At 46.8% G+C, this 13,588-nt stretch overlaps 1 protein-coding gene across 1 annotated transcript in view; it reads left to right on the forward strand.

The window, feature by feature from the left end:
- Window positions 1-4,398: 4,398 nt before the first annotated feature.
- Window positions 4,399-13,588, forward strand: part of celsr3 (cadherin, EGF LAG seven-pass G-type receptor 3) — a 118,139-nt gene continuing 108,949 nt past the window's right edge. The window contains exons 1-2 of the mRNA XM_040152676.1: window positions 4,399-5,589; window positions 5,665-10,168. Coding sequence (XP_040008610.1) covers window positions 4,414-5,589; window positions 5,665-10,168 — 5,680 coding nt within the window. The 5' untranslated portion in view covers window positions 4,399-4,413. The remainder of the gene's footprint in view (window positions 5,590-5,664; window positions 10,169-13,588) is intronic.

Below are 13,588 nucleotides of genomic sequence, written 5' to 3' on the forward strand. Positions count from 1 at the left end.
GCTGTAGAACAATGAGTGTATTGTTTTTTGACTGGACATTTGTGTTTATTGTTTGTACTTTACGTTTACAGAAGTTTAAGGTGGTTTTGCCAGATTCATTTCTCTTTCTACTTGCAATTAACAGTTGATTAGCCCATGTTGATCTTCTAACACAACCAAGTTTTGTTTTAGTCTTCAGATTTGCAAACAAAATTCTCTTTACTGAGTAATGAAGACACTTTATTTTATTTGGGGATGACAGTCTGGCTCTATTTATATCTCAACAAGTTTCCAACAGGATAGGGGGACTCATCAAGTTTTCCCATTCTCATGGTATTAGAGTTCCCATTCGGTGTAATTAACCGTCCGTCTTCCAGAATAGGAATCAGGAATTACTTCATGCCAGAAATCTTCCCCTGGTGGATTCACTACTGTCTCGCCCTGATATACCAGAGGCTATTAATACCTCAAAGACGTCCAAGGACATACAAGGATTAAACTAGTTTTCATTTTCTGTAATGTAGAGTGGGAATATTTTTACTGTGAAATATGCTGTATGTTTTGTGTGTGTGTGTGTGTGCGTGTGTGTGCGTGCATGTGTGTTTGTGTTTGTGTGTGTGTGTGTGTCCAATCAGTGTTATATATATAATTAGTGTTGATATATACTGTATAAGAGGCCTATTACTTTATACTGTATATTAGTCCCTCAAAGTGTTATTTTGTTCTTTAACATAAAACATCCTAAATTTGCCACACGCATCCTCTTTTGCCTGCGAAAAAAATCGGAATTTTTCAGTTTACTCAGTCGTAAAAACAAGCAACTTTGATTACCAATGCTCTAAGACAATATTTCCCAGTTGAGAAAGTAAGTTCTTCCTAGTCGCAGCTTTTGCATAACGGAGGGGCAGAAGATAATAACAATGATATTTAATTGCTGGTAGCTGCTACAATCACTGAAACTGAAACTATAATAGCCTTAATTTGTTAATTTCCCAGTGAGGAGCACTGTAACGATATATTTAAATTATTTCAGTTTCAGTGGTTTCAGGGCCTTGATTCAAGAGACTTTGATTCATCTGGAGGTTCAAGCCCCCATGTCAGCCACCAGCCAACCACCTGCCCCAATCAAGTGCTCTGCTTCAGGGGTCACTTTGACCTCTGATCTCTCTCTGATGTGAGGCCAAGAAAAAGATTTTTTCCTCCGAAGCTGTATCTAAACTATCATTACTGAATGGGTAAACTGAGTAATGCCTGTCACGCTGTCTCACACGCCGCCTAGTCACAACTTGTCTAGACGTCCTCGTGCTCCCCCGACACGCACTCACTCCAAATCCTGTTAACGCCGCCAGCCCGCGTCACAATAACCTACATTCCACAGTAATCACAGCGACTGACTGAGACGTGAGGGTGCCGGAGCCTGGTGACAGAGCGTGCGGCTGGAGGCAGACTCCTGACACCCAAAGAGGGAAGGGAGGGGAGTGAGAGTATTTTTCTATTGTGCATTTAAATCTTATTTGGAAAAGGAGGATATGCATTTTGGAGCGTCATACTGCTGTGGCTGTGCTCCAAGCTTCTACCAGCTCTGAGAAAAAACAAAAACAAGAGAGGCAGGGACCCAGACTGACTGGGACATACACACACACACACACACACACACACACACACACACACACACACACACACACACACACACACACACTTACATACTACTGATTTCTAAGAAATTTCAGCTACAACGTTTAGTTTCCATTTATTTTGTCTAGAAAGTGAAACAGTTTTGGTCACACACCTCAACTTAATTAGCAAGGACAGCGCAATACAATCGCTGACTTGTTTTTCTTTTTGGTCCTTGAGGTTTTGGCAGCAATATGACACAAGGACATTTGTGCATGCAGCAACCGACATTTAACAGTCCAGGAAAAAAATACAGTTAAATAGCTTCTAGCAATAATTTCCTAATAGAATGACAATTACACAGAAGATATTAGAAACATTGTAATGAGTATTTTATGGTCAACACAACTCTTTTTATGAGGCATGAGTTGGGCTGGGTAATAACTGAGTTTCAGAACAATACAAAATAATTCTTTTTTATGCTTCAGGGGAACAAACAGTTTTAAATGATCCGTTAAATAAGAGATTGTGTTGTCAGAGAAAGGAGAATGTTTCTGAGCAAGCAGTCTGATGCCAGCTTTCTGCACCCGGGAGATTTCAATACCTGACGTTCACTTCGGGCACATTTCACTAAGTTTAGAAGTTTGATTCTCAGTCCAGGAAGGCAATCATCCCCTCAGATATGAGACTTACAAGCCTTCCTTAGCCTTATCCCAGTTTAAGGTTCATGCTAATTTTAAGGGTTAGTGTTAGACAAAACCTAAACAACCTAAACCAGCCCCTGGAAGAAAGTGAGGAATTAAATAGGTCTTCAGTTCGGAGGATTTCCCCTCATGCTATCACTCTGAGGACATTTGGTCCTCTGTAGTGCCATGGAAACCACAGAAATCAGCCATGAACACACTGAGACCGACATAAAGGCACTCACAGCAGAGACAGAGGGAAAAAGCAAGAACACACGAGGGATGTGGATGCGCACATGCGCGCGCACGCAGCGTTCTCCGTCTCGATCTGGCTGCTCCTCAGCTCCTCTGGGCGCTGATACACGCCTTGTGTATCTCCACCCATCAGCCACAGGAAGAAATAATATTCAATTCCAGCCGTGTCATTAGAAAAAACTACACCACCCAGCCGGCATTATAAATTGGTATTGAATGGGGAGATGGCGAGTGAATACTGGAGGAGATTTGCAGCATACATATTTGCATAATGTGATTTTTTTTTTTCAACAAGTATCAGGAAATGGATCTGCCCATTTAGCCATGCGCAAATTAGTGTTAAATTGGGATGATTGCCGAAGAGCGCGCGTGTGCCTTTACTACTGAAATGAATCACAGTAATCCATGGTCAGTTTTAGGAGGATGCTAGATGGGCACCACAGCAAACGTATGAAGCCCTATGGGACCGTAGCGCCTGTGAAACATGCCGTGGACCGGTCTATCCTTCCGTAGGAAAACATTATTCACAATAAAGTAACCGAATTGCAATCTCTATAGGTGTTTTCTTGTGTGTGTGTGTGTGTGCGTGTGTGTTCAAATTACTCATCGGTGATAATACGGGAGATGACGTCACTTTTACTAGAGCCAACCTGACAATTCAAGGCTTACATCACCGACCGGAATATACCGTGTGACATTGGATGGTATCACAAAACAGTCAAACCTAGTCCTTAACGAGCAAATGACACTGCGAAACTGGAGCTTTTATATAAAAATTATTTTAAAAAAAAATACTTTATCCTAATGGATTGTAAAGCTTGTCACAACTACACTCTACTGCAATTTGGACGTTGTTTCCCCGTTTTTGCAAAGTTTCCAGGAACTGCTTTTTCTGGAATTCATCCAAGACCCCATCCCACTGTTGCATTATTTTATTTTATCTTAAAAAGTCAGGACACTGTGTCTGTGTCCCGTTCCTAGGAATCGGCAGTGTTGCTGGCTCTGTCTTTGTAACCCCCCCCCCCCGAAGGGTGACGAACCTGCAGGGCTGCTTGTTAAGACGATAGGCTAATTATTCAGATGGTACGGTGACGACGGCGTGGTTGTGTACGATACGGGCTATTTCCCCTCCTATTCCAGTTGTGGATATGGCTGCCGCCGCGGGTGCTGTGTAACAGCCCTGCGCACCGGAGCCGACCATTATGAGAGAGGAAAGGAGAGAGAATGAAAAAGGGAGATGGAGAAAGAGAGAGAGAGAGAGAGAGAGAGTGAGAGAGAGAGGCGATAGAGATGGAAGCAATAGGGGGAGGGGTGGAAAAAGGAGAGAGGAGGAGAGTGTGATTGTGTGTGTGTTTGTGTGTGTGTGGATGGATGGATGGATAGTAGCCTATCACTGGGCTGCGCTGCCACTGCTAGAGGAACGCACACACACATACATACAGACACAAACACAAACACACGCGCACACACACACACACACACACACACACACACACACACACACACACAAACACACGCGCACACACTGAGGGATAGTGTGTGAGCCAGCCAGCCAGTCAGTCAGTGTGAGTGTGTAAGCTATGTTGGATGTGAATGAACGGGAGGAGAGATGCTGCTGCCGCGCCGCTCCTAACGCTCAGACCTCCAGCCCCACGGACCACAGGGGGTAGATGCCAGCTCTCCGGGCCGACGGAGAGACGGGGGAGCCTGGGGGACGGTGTCGGGCGGTGCCGGCGGTCCTGGAACTGGCCACCTAGCCGGAACGAGGGAGAGAGAGAAGTGACGGGGAGAAGGGAAGGCGCACTCGAGAGAGAAAGAGAGAGAATAGGCAGAGGTGGAAGAGGGAGAAAGGAGGGGAGAGACAGAGAAAGGAAGAGACTAAATGGCTGCACCGCTCTCGGGCTTCACCCCGCTCCTGCTCTCGTCTCTGGTACTCCACCTGCTTGTCCTCGGCCCTTTGTTTGCCCTCACCCCGGGGACGGGGAATACAGGAGGGGCTTGCGACCGATGGACCCAGGGCCTCTGCTACCGAGACGCCGGTAAAGTGAGCCCGAAGCAACAGCAGCAGCGGTGCGGGGAAGCAGGGGAGTCGCCGAGCGGCAGTTGGAATCTACGCCCAAGCAGGTGGACCGTAGAGCGGATACAGACTGAGGGATGCTCTGGAGTGCTGCGCGCAGGAGGCACGCTGGGAGGATATCAACGGGATGGGGCAAGGAAGGAGAGACTGAGAGGAGCCGGGACGGTTTGGAGGAGTGGAGACGGTCCTCCGGCACCATCACCACCACCTCCTCCTCCTTCTCTCCACCCAGGTATTCGGGGCAGGTCGAGCTCGGATGGCGTCGGCTCCGGAGAGGGAGTGGAGAGGGGGAGGATGAGGAGTAAGGGCGTTGTTTCCCCTCCCGCTTCACCTGCTTTCACCTCATCGCCTGTTCAAAACGGCAAAAAACGGGCAGTACAAAGGACTAGAGCGTGCGTGCAACGGTGGCCGGCTTCGAGGCCACACCTCGCCAAACGTGGCGCCGCCAGAGTCTTTGTGCACGCCTCTGGCCTGTGCAGGGCACCCGGAAGTGGAGGGAGGAGAGGGGGAGAGGTGCAGGAGAGGGCTCGTGAGGTGAGGAGACCCTTCGCTACACGGTGCTCCCAGACGCCTGGGGATCTCTACTTGTCAAGCCGCGACAAGCAAGCCTTCTCCGCGGCCAACAGCCCCCCACCTGGCTCCTTGCCAACCGGTTGCTCTTGTTGCATTCGTCCGCCTTCTGGATACAGTTCAGCACATGCTGAGGCTTCAAACTACACCTTCAGATTGAATCCCCGTTTCACAAAGAATTCCGACTGTATCCAGAGATCAAAATTGGACCACGTTTGTCATTTTTCAGCTTGTAATTCCTCCCAGACCGGCTACAAAGCTAAAATTCAGCCACGTCCATGTTACAGGAACAGCAGCAACTACAAGGCTCGGGATGCTGATGGGGGCTCAGCCAGCATGGACAGGAGGGCCGGTAATTGTTCTCATTTGGGCAGGCACATTGTTATTGATCCCAGCAGCAACAGAGAGGGGGTTGATGATAGCTGTTTGACTGGTTGCATGAGGAGAAGGCAGAAGGAGAAGGGAACGAGGAGTGGGGGAGATGAGGTGGAGGGGAAGGAAGCATACAGGTGTAGTGCAGTGATTAAGCCCGGTACCAAGGGGCACCTAGTTTGTTGTGGGCCCCCTCTCCATGAAGCAAAAGACAGGTATAACCATGCCAGAATTATTGATGAGGGGAGGGAGAGGGATGATAAGAGAGAGGGAAAGGATGGAGGAGGGGTGAACCAAGGCAACAAACACATTAATATATCTAATTATCTGGATAATGATTTGGCTTTTCCGATTCTGACGCTCCGATGTAGAGCTGATAATGAGCTTCAGCAGGGGAAATCAGCACCAGAAACCAGAGGGCAGTGCAGTCAAACCCAGGGAGAGAGCAGGGAGGTTCCTGATGGTTGCTTTGGTTGTTTGGACAGAACAGAAGTGGGGGATGGATATTTAGTCGAGTTTGTGGTCCCCGAGGGAGGCATAGCTCAGAGGAATCTCCCCATCCAATTTACTCCCAAAAGCATCACTGAGACGCATGACCAACGTTTCCTATCAAGCAAAAGCGCCATTCCCAATATCGCATTGAAATATCCTGGCCCGGTGCTAAATACGCCCACTCAGACACAAACCGGCGATTATGCAGATAGTGGAAAACTATCCCAACCCCTTCGTCTGTCTGCTGAAAAAGTACAAGCAACTTCTGGGAAAGAGCCTGCTGGTGACTCAGGCTTTTTCTCACCTGCAAAGTTTCCCGTTAAATCTCCCAGTCTTGTGTCAGCCCTGTCTCGCTCTGCATCCGCAATCAAACCACGTCTTCTCACTCAGCCTGAACACAACACAGCAAAGCACCTCTCTCTTTTCTCGGAAATCAACCTGACCACATGGCAGGATGACTCTCCATGTTCACTTGACTCCCATTCTGAAGAGGATATGATTTCAGCACAATGGACAGCTTCCCCTGACTCTCAGCGCGTGCATTTGTGGAGCAAATTCAACACTAATAGTAATAACAACAATGAAGAGAAAGGAACCAAGGAGATAAATGGATATAATCATGAATCTGAAATAGAAAAAATGCTGTGGCATGGTCAGACACAGCAGCAAGACCTGTGGGAGAGCGCACTGCGAGAGATGGTCCAAGCAGGGTGCGCTGACAGCATGTCCACTGACTGTTCAGGCACCAACCGCGGGGACTATGCACATATGCAATTAAAATCCGGTAAGCAAGTGCCATTAGAGCCCGAAGGTGTCAGACAGTCAGATAGGCGGCAGATGGGTGCTGAGGGAGAAAGGGAGAGGGATGGAGAGAGGGAGGGAGAAGGCTTGGAGGGGTCTGCTGCTGTTGCTGCCACTGCTGGGGGAGGAAAATTACAGGTGGGGGAGGGCGAAAGAGAGGCGCGGCTGATAGGAGGGAGAGAACCAGGGGGAGAAGCGGAAGAGGAGGAGGAGTGGGAAATGGAAACGGGAATAACAAAGGCAAGCAAGGCAAAGGAGAGAGAGGCAGAGGGAGGGAAGGGTCAGGAGAGGGGCAGTAGCACCACCAGCATCACACACCCAGATAGCGAAAGAGGGAAGAAAGAAAGCCAGGCTCATGAAAGCCATGAGGGGGGAGAGGTGGAGGGGGAGCTGAAGAGGGAGGAAGAGGAGGAGGAGAGGCACAGCTCAAGGGGAGAGAGGAGCCTGGAACGACTGATAATAGTAGCAGATGATGAAACCCAACAGGGAAAAATGGAGAGGAGGATTTTGATGCCGTGGCCTCGCACGCGACGTGCAGCCAACAGACATCCCCATTTCTCCCAGTATAACTATCAAGTACAAGTAGCTGAGAACCAGCCACCGGGGACCTCAGTCATTGTCATGTCTGCCTTAGACCCAGATGCAGGAGATGCAGGCAGAGTGAGCTACACAATGGCCCCGCTGATGAACAGTCGCTCATCTGACTATTTCCACATCCACACAGACACAGGTCTCATCACCACCACTCAGATTCTTGACAGAGAACACATGGATCTGCATTACTTCCGGGTCACAGCAACTGATTATGGCTCCCCTCGCCTCTCTGGCACCACAATGGTGGCAATTACTGTTTCAGACCGGAATGATCATTCTCCTATTTTTGAGCAGACAGAGTACAGGGAGACAATCAGGGAAAATGTAGAAGAAGGCTATCCCATCTTACAGCTTAGAGCAACAGATTCAGACTCACCATCCAATGCCAATATTCGTTACCGGTTTGTCGGTGACATGGCTGCAATGGCACGATCAGCCTTTGAGATTGACCCACGCTCTGGCCTCATTACAACCCGTGGGGCAGTGGACCGGGAAACGAATGAGCATTACACTCTCCAGGTGGAGGCCAGTGACCAGGGGAAGGATCCAGGGCCACGCTCTGCCACCGTCAAAGTTTTCATCACCGTGTTGGATGAAAATGACAACGTGCCACAGTTCAGTGAAAAGCGCTATGTGGTGGCAGTGAGGGAGGATGTACGGCCTCACTCTGAGATCCTCCGTGTAAGTGCCACAGACCAGGACAAGGACAGTAACGCTGCAGTTCACTATAATATCATCAGCGGTAACAGCCGTGGGCAGTTTTCCATTGACAGTGTCACTGGTGAGATCCAGGTGGTGGCACCACTAGACTTTGAGGCCGAACGGGAGTATACGCTCCGTGTTCGTGCACAGGACAATGGCCGGCCACCCCTCTCCAACAACACTGGGATTGTTAGTGTACAGGTGACAGATGTCAATGACAACCCACCCATCTTTGTCTCCACACCATTCCAGGCGTCTGTGCTTGAGAGCGCCCCAGTTGGTAGTTCTATCCTCCACATCCAGGCCATTGATACAGATTCTGGAGATAATGCCCGTCTGGAGTACAGGTTAACTGGCACCAGCTCTGACACACCGTTCATTATCAATTCTGCAACAGGCTGGGTCACTGTCAGCTCCATTCTTGACCGAGAATCTGTAGAGCACTATTTCTTTGGCGTGGAGGCCAGGGATTATGGCATGCCACCTCTTTCTGCTACGGCGAGTGTTACTATTACTGTGATGGATGTTAATGACAACCGCCCCGAGTTCCTCCAGAAGGAGTACTATGCTCGCCTGAATGAGGATGCCGCGGTAGGTACCAGTGTAGTTACTGTCACGGCAGTGGACCGTGATGTCAACAGTGCGGTGACCTACCAGATAACAGGAGGAAACACCAGAAATCGCTTTGCCATCAGCACAGCAGGAGGGGCTGGACTTCTCTCCTTAGCCCTCCCACTGGACTACAAACAGGAGCGGCGTTATGTTCTGACAGTCACTGCCTCTGACCGCACGCTCCATGACACCTGTCAAGTGCACATCAACATCACAGATGCTAATACACATCGGCCTGTATTTCAGAGCGCCCACTACTCTGTTAGTGTGAATGAAGACCGGCCTCCTGGAAGCACTGTGGTTGTGATCAGTGCCACAGATGATGATGTTGGTGAAAATGCTCGAATCACATACTTCCTTGAGGACAATATCCCACAATTCCGCATTGACCCAGCCACAGGGGCTATAACACTCCAGGCAGAGCTCGACTATGAGGACCAGATGACCTATACTTTGGCTATTACAGCTAAAGACAATGGAATACCACAGAAATCAGACACTACATACGTTGAGGTGAATGTCAATGATGTGAACGACAATGCACCTCAGTTCCTCAGCCCCAGATATCAGGGGACAGTGAGTGAAGATGCCCCTCCCTTCACCAGTGTCCTGCAAATCTCAGCCACTGACCGTGACGCACACGCCAATGGCCGTGTTCAGTACACCTTCCAAAATGGTGAGGATGGGGATGGAGATTTCACCATTGAACCTACATCTGGCATCGTCCGAACTGTTAGGCGTTTGGACCGTGAGAGTGTGCCATTCTATGAGCTCACCGCCTATGCTGTAGATCGTGGTGTGCCCTCTCAGCGAACCCCTGTCCACATCCAGGTGACAGTTCTCGATGTGAATGACAATGCCCCTGTTTTCCCTGCTGATGACTTTGAAGTTCTAGTGAAGGAAAACAGTGCGGTGGGCTCTGTGGTGGCCCAGATCACGGCCACCGACCCGGATGAGGGCGCCAATGCTCAGATCATGTACCAAATTGTGGAGGGTAACATTCCTGAAATCTTCCAAATGGACATCTTTTCTGGGGAGCTCACTTCACTAATTGATCTTGACTATGAGGCCCGCAATGAGTATGTTATCGTAGTTCAGGCCACCTCAGCACCTCTAGTCAGCCGGGCCACTGTACGGATCCGATTGGTGGACCAGAATGACAACCGGCCCACTCTGCAGGACTTCCAAATCATTTTCAACAACTTTGTGTCCAATCGGTCCAACAGTTTCCCCAGTGGGGTAATTGGGAGGGTACCTGCCCACGATCCTGATGTGTCAGACAGGCTGTACTACACCATCGACAGGGGGAACGAGCTTCACCTGCTGCTCCTGAATCACACCAGTGGAGAAATCCGACTGAGCCGAAAACTGGATAACAACAGGCCTCTGGTGGCTCCCATGCTGATCACCGTCACGGGTAAGAGACCATGGAGGGAAAAATGGAAGGAAAGGATGTGAGGGAGGTTGTGTGTGTAGTCAGTTTAGATTCCCCTGTAGTTTTATTCACTGTAACAAATACTGTGAAGATAAGGACTCAGACTGTACGGGTTTGTATGTGAGTGAGAAAGGAGGGCGATAAGGCTGGAAGATATTTGGTTGAGCTTTGGGCATTGCTTCTACCGTCATTTTGCCTCTTTCTCTTGACTTGCAAGAAAATTTGATTTGTTAACTGTGTCTAGACATCTGCTACCTGTACCTGAGTCCCTTAAGGAGAAGGAAGAAATTGTGTGTGAATGTGTTTGTGAGAGAAATACAGACAGTGAACTGTAACTCAAGTTAGATTTACATGAAAGCATGTGAGATAAACAGTTGGGGAACTGATGCTGGTTGGCTAAGCAGAGTCTCAAAGTGTGGAAAAGGTGAGAAGTGTATGAAAAAAGGATGAGGAAGATGTGTACTGCTTAGTGTGGATTTTGTGTGAGAAAATGTGACGGTACATATCACAGAATGGAGAAAACGTGAGAAGAAAACAGATTTGATAAATATTTGAAGGCACTTCTATCAATGTGTGATAGGTGATGAATTATCAGTAGGTTTTAGATTATTATGTCAGTCCGCATGTTGCCAGTTTATGAGATATGCGGTTGGAAGCAGGCAATGACAATTTTCCTGGTGGAAGAAGAGCTGTGTAGTTCTGAGCAGAGATCGATATCACAGTACCACCCACGCTCTTTGATTGACAGGTGATCTTGGCTAAGTGCGGTCCAAGTTGCCAAAAAAGGAAATCTATTAAGTAGGGATTCAAAGAAGCACACATTTCCTACTGACAGAGCCAACTGCTATCACTGGTTGTTAAATATCCCATGAAATGGTATCAATACTTCTTTAATGTGATGTATTTCCCGATGAAATGGGACAGTGACGGTTCAGTCTTAAGTGTAAACCCATGAGCCATTAGTTTGGAGAGAAACACATTTGATTTTCCAGGTTAATAGTCATTTTACCAAGAAAATTCCAGTTCCCATTTCACAGGATCAGCCATTGCCATCTTTTTCTTAACTGGGAAAGTTCAATAACATAATGGCAAGCCATTATATTGATTATGTTATGCATTGAGAAATAATTAAATAATTAATGAAAAGTATTTCTTGGCTCTATGTTAAATTTATATTTTAAGTTGTTTTGAGGCTTTGCCTAACAGACAAGAATATAATCCTCCATATTTATATATATATATCCTCCATGTTATTTATGAAACAGTATCTTGACTTTGTGAATTAAAATTAATTTTATTTTAATTTGTATTTAGATGTATTTAGTTGTATATTTGTTTGCATTTTCAGGCGTTTGCTTTAAGATAAAGGTTTCCTAAACTTTACAGACCTCTTTGCTGTCAATGATCAAAGCCTTAGAAGCCGAATAAGGAAAAAACAAGAGCAGCATTGTTGCTTTGAAGGCCTGGTTGGTGCTTTGTTTCTTTCCTGTCTGAAAGCTTTAATGGAGGAGCGCTGGCTTGGGAGCGTGTGTGACCTGCTACCCTATTTACGCTGCTTTTATACCAGCGTCACTGGTAATGATGCAGGCTTATATTCATTTTGTTGTCATTTTGGGTGAGTGAGCGAGTGAGTGAGTGAGTGAATGAGTGAATAAACAAGAAAGTGACTGAGTAAGTGAGAATGATTGAGTTTATCCAATACCAAATGAATTATGAAGTGAATTAGTGGTCAAATGACTGACAGAGTGAACAAGTGAGGGAGTTAGAAACTGAGGGAATGAGTACGAGCGTGAGTGTATGAGTGAATGAGAATGAGAAAGGGAATGAGTTAGTTAAAGAGTGAATTAAAGAGAAAGAGTCTGACCAATGAGTGAATTAGTGACAAATATGTGATTGGGTGAGCAAATGATGGAGTGAGAGAATGAATTAGTGAGTGAAAGACAAAGTGACTGAGTGAATGAGTAGGTGAACAAGTGAATGAGTTTGCTGTGAGAGTCAGACAGTGAATGACCAATTGAATGAGTGACTAAGTGAATTAACAATATTGTGCGGGTTAGTAAGTGTTGTTAGCACGCAAGTTAGTGATTAAGAGAATGTGTAAATTAGTTCAAACGTTAGAGAGTGAATGACGTGACATTGAATGATAAAGTGAGAGAGCGCATGAATGATCAAATGGCCGATATAGTGAACAAGTGAGTGGGAGAGAGATTGAGTAAATGAGTTGCAGAGTGAGTACATGTGCAAGTGAACAAAATAAGTGAACAAACATAATTTATTAAAGGGAGCAGGGGGTGGGTGAATGCATAACTAAGCCAGAATGAGTGAATGAGTGAGGTAGCAGTGGAGCACACCTAATTCATGTGTGTGTTTATGTGTGTACCATAAACTATATGTACGTAAGTCTACCTGTGCCAACCTTTGTCTCTATTATCCTCATCCAATGTGCATTCAGCTCAGTTGAACCAGACGTGTGGATTCGTGTCCAATTTTCTCACTATTTCTCTCTCACTATGAAAGTATTTTACTCTCTCACCCTCTCTTTCTCTCTGTGCTCTCTCTCTCTACCGCTCCCTCTTTCTTCCCCTCTCTCTCTCTCTCTCCTTTGCTCCATGATTTGACAGTTATGAGATTATAATGAAACAACAGTCAGCCAGAGTCAGGCTCGGAGCAAAGCTGTCACTTTCATTGTGTGCTGTGTGTTATCTGTGACTACCCGTCCCTCGTCTAACCATCACTTTATTCCTCTCCTTTATTCTTCGGATGGTTGGATGGATGGCTGAATGAATTCTTCTCTTTTATTCTATGCATTTTTTCTCTCTCTTCCTTTTCATCACCCTGCTTTCCAATGGTTTCTCTTCCCTTCTGCCTTTCCCCTCCCTTTTTCATCTTTCTTTTCATTTTCTTCCTCACTCTTCTTCTTATGCCACTGTATATTATTAAGTCACCTGCTGTGCCTATTTTGTGTACCTCTTTTCTTTTTCTTTTCCTCTCTTCGACATTCAGTAATCCATCCTTCTCACATCCAACTATTCCCTTTCCCCCAATACTTCCCTTTAATCCTTGCAAAACTCTCATGAGCTGTTTCTCTTCCATGGCATGCTCTTTTCAACTCTGCTCCTCCTTCCTCCTTTCCCCTTTCCTCCTTTCCTCTTTCCTGCTTTCTTCTCTCCTTATTTCCTCTCCTTATGTGTGTCTGTGTGTACTGAAGTGTGAGTGTTTTGTTTATTTGTGTGTGTTTCTGCAGGCATGTGCATGCCTGATTTGTATTTATGTGCGTGTTTGAACAATGTTTTCTTGCAGCAGAAAGGTTTTTCTGTGCGTGTGTGCTTGTGCATGATTTGTGTTTGCACATTGTGGTTCTGTGTGCATGTGTGTTCATAAGCGTGTGTGTGTGTACTCTCT

The sequence above is a fragment of the Xiphias gladius genome, chromosome 18 (genome assembly GCF_016859285.1).
Source record: "Xiphias gladius isolate SHS-SW01 ecotype Sanya breed wild chromosome 18, ASM1685928v1, whole genome shotgun sequence".
Taxonomy (NCBI): Eukaryota; Metazoa; Chordata; class Actinopteri; order Istiophoriformes; family Xiphiidae; genus Xiphias; species Xiphias gladius.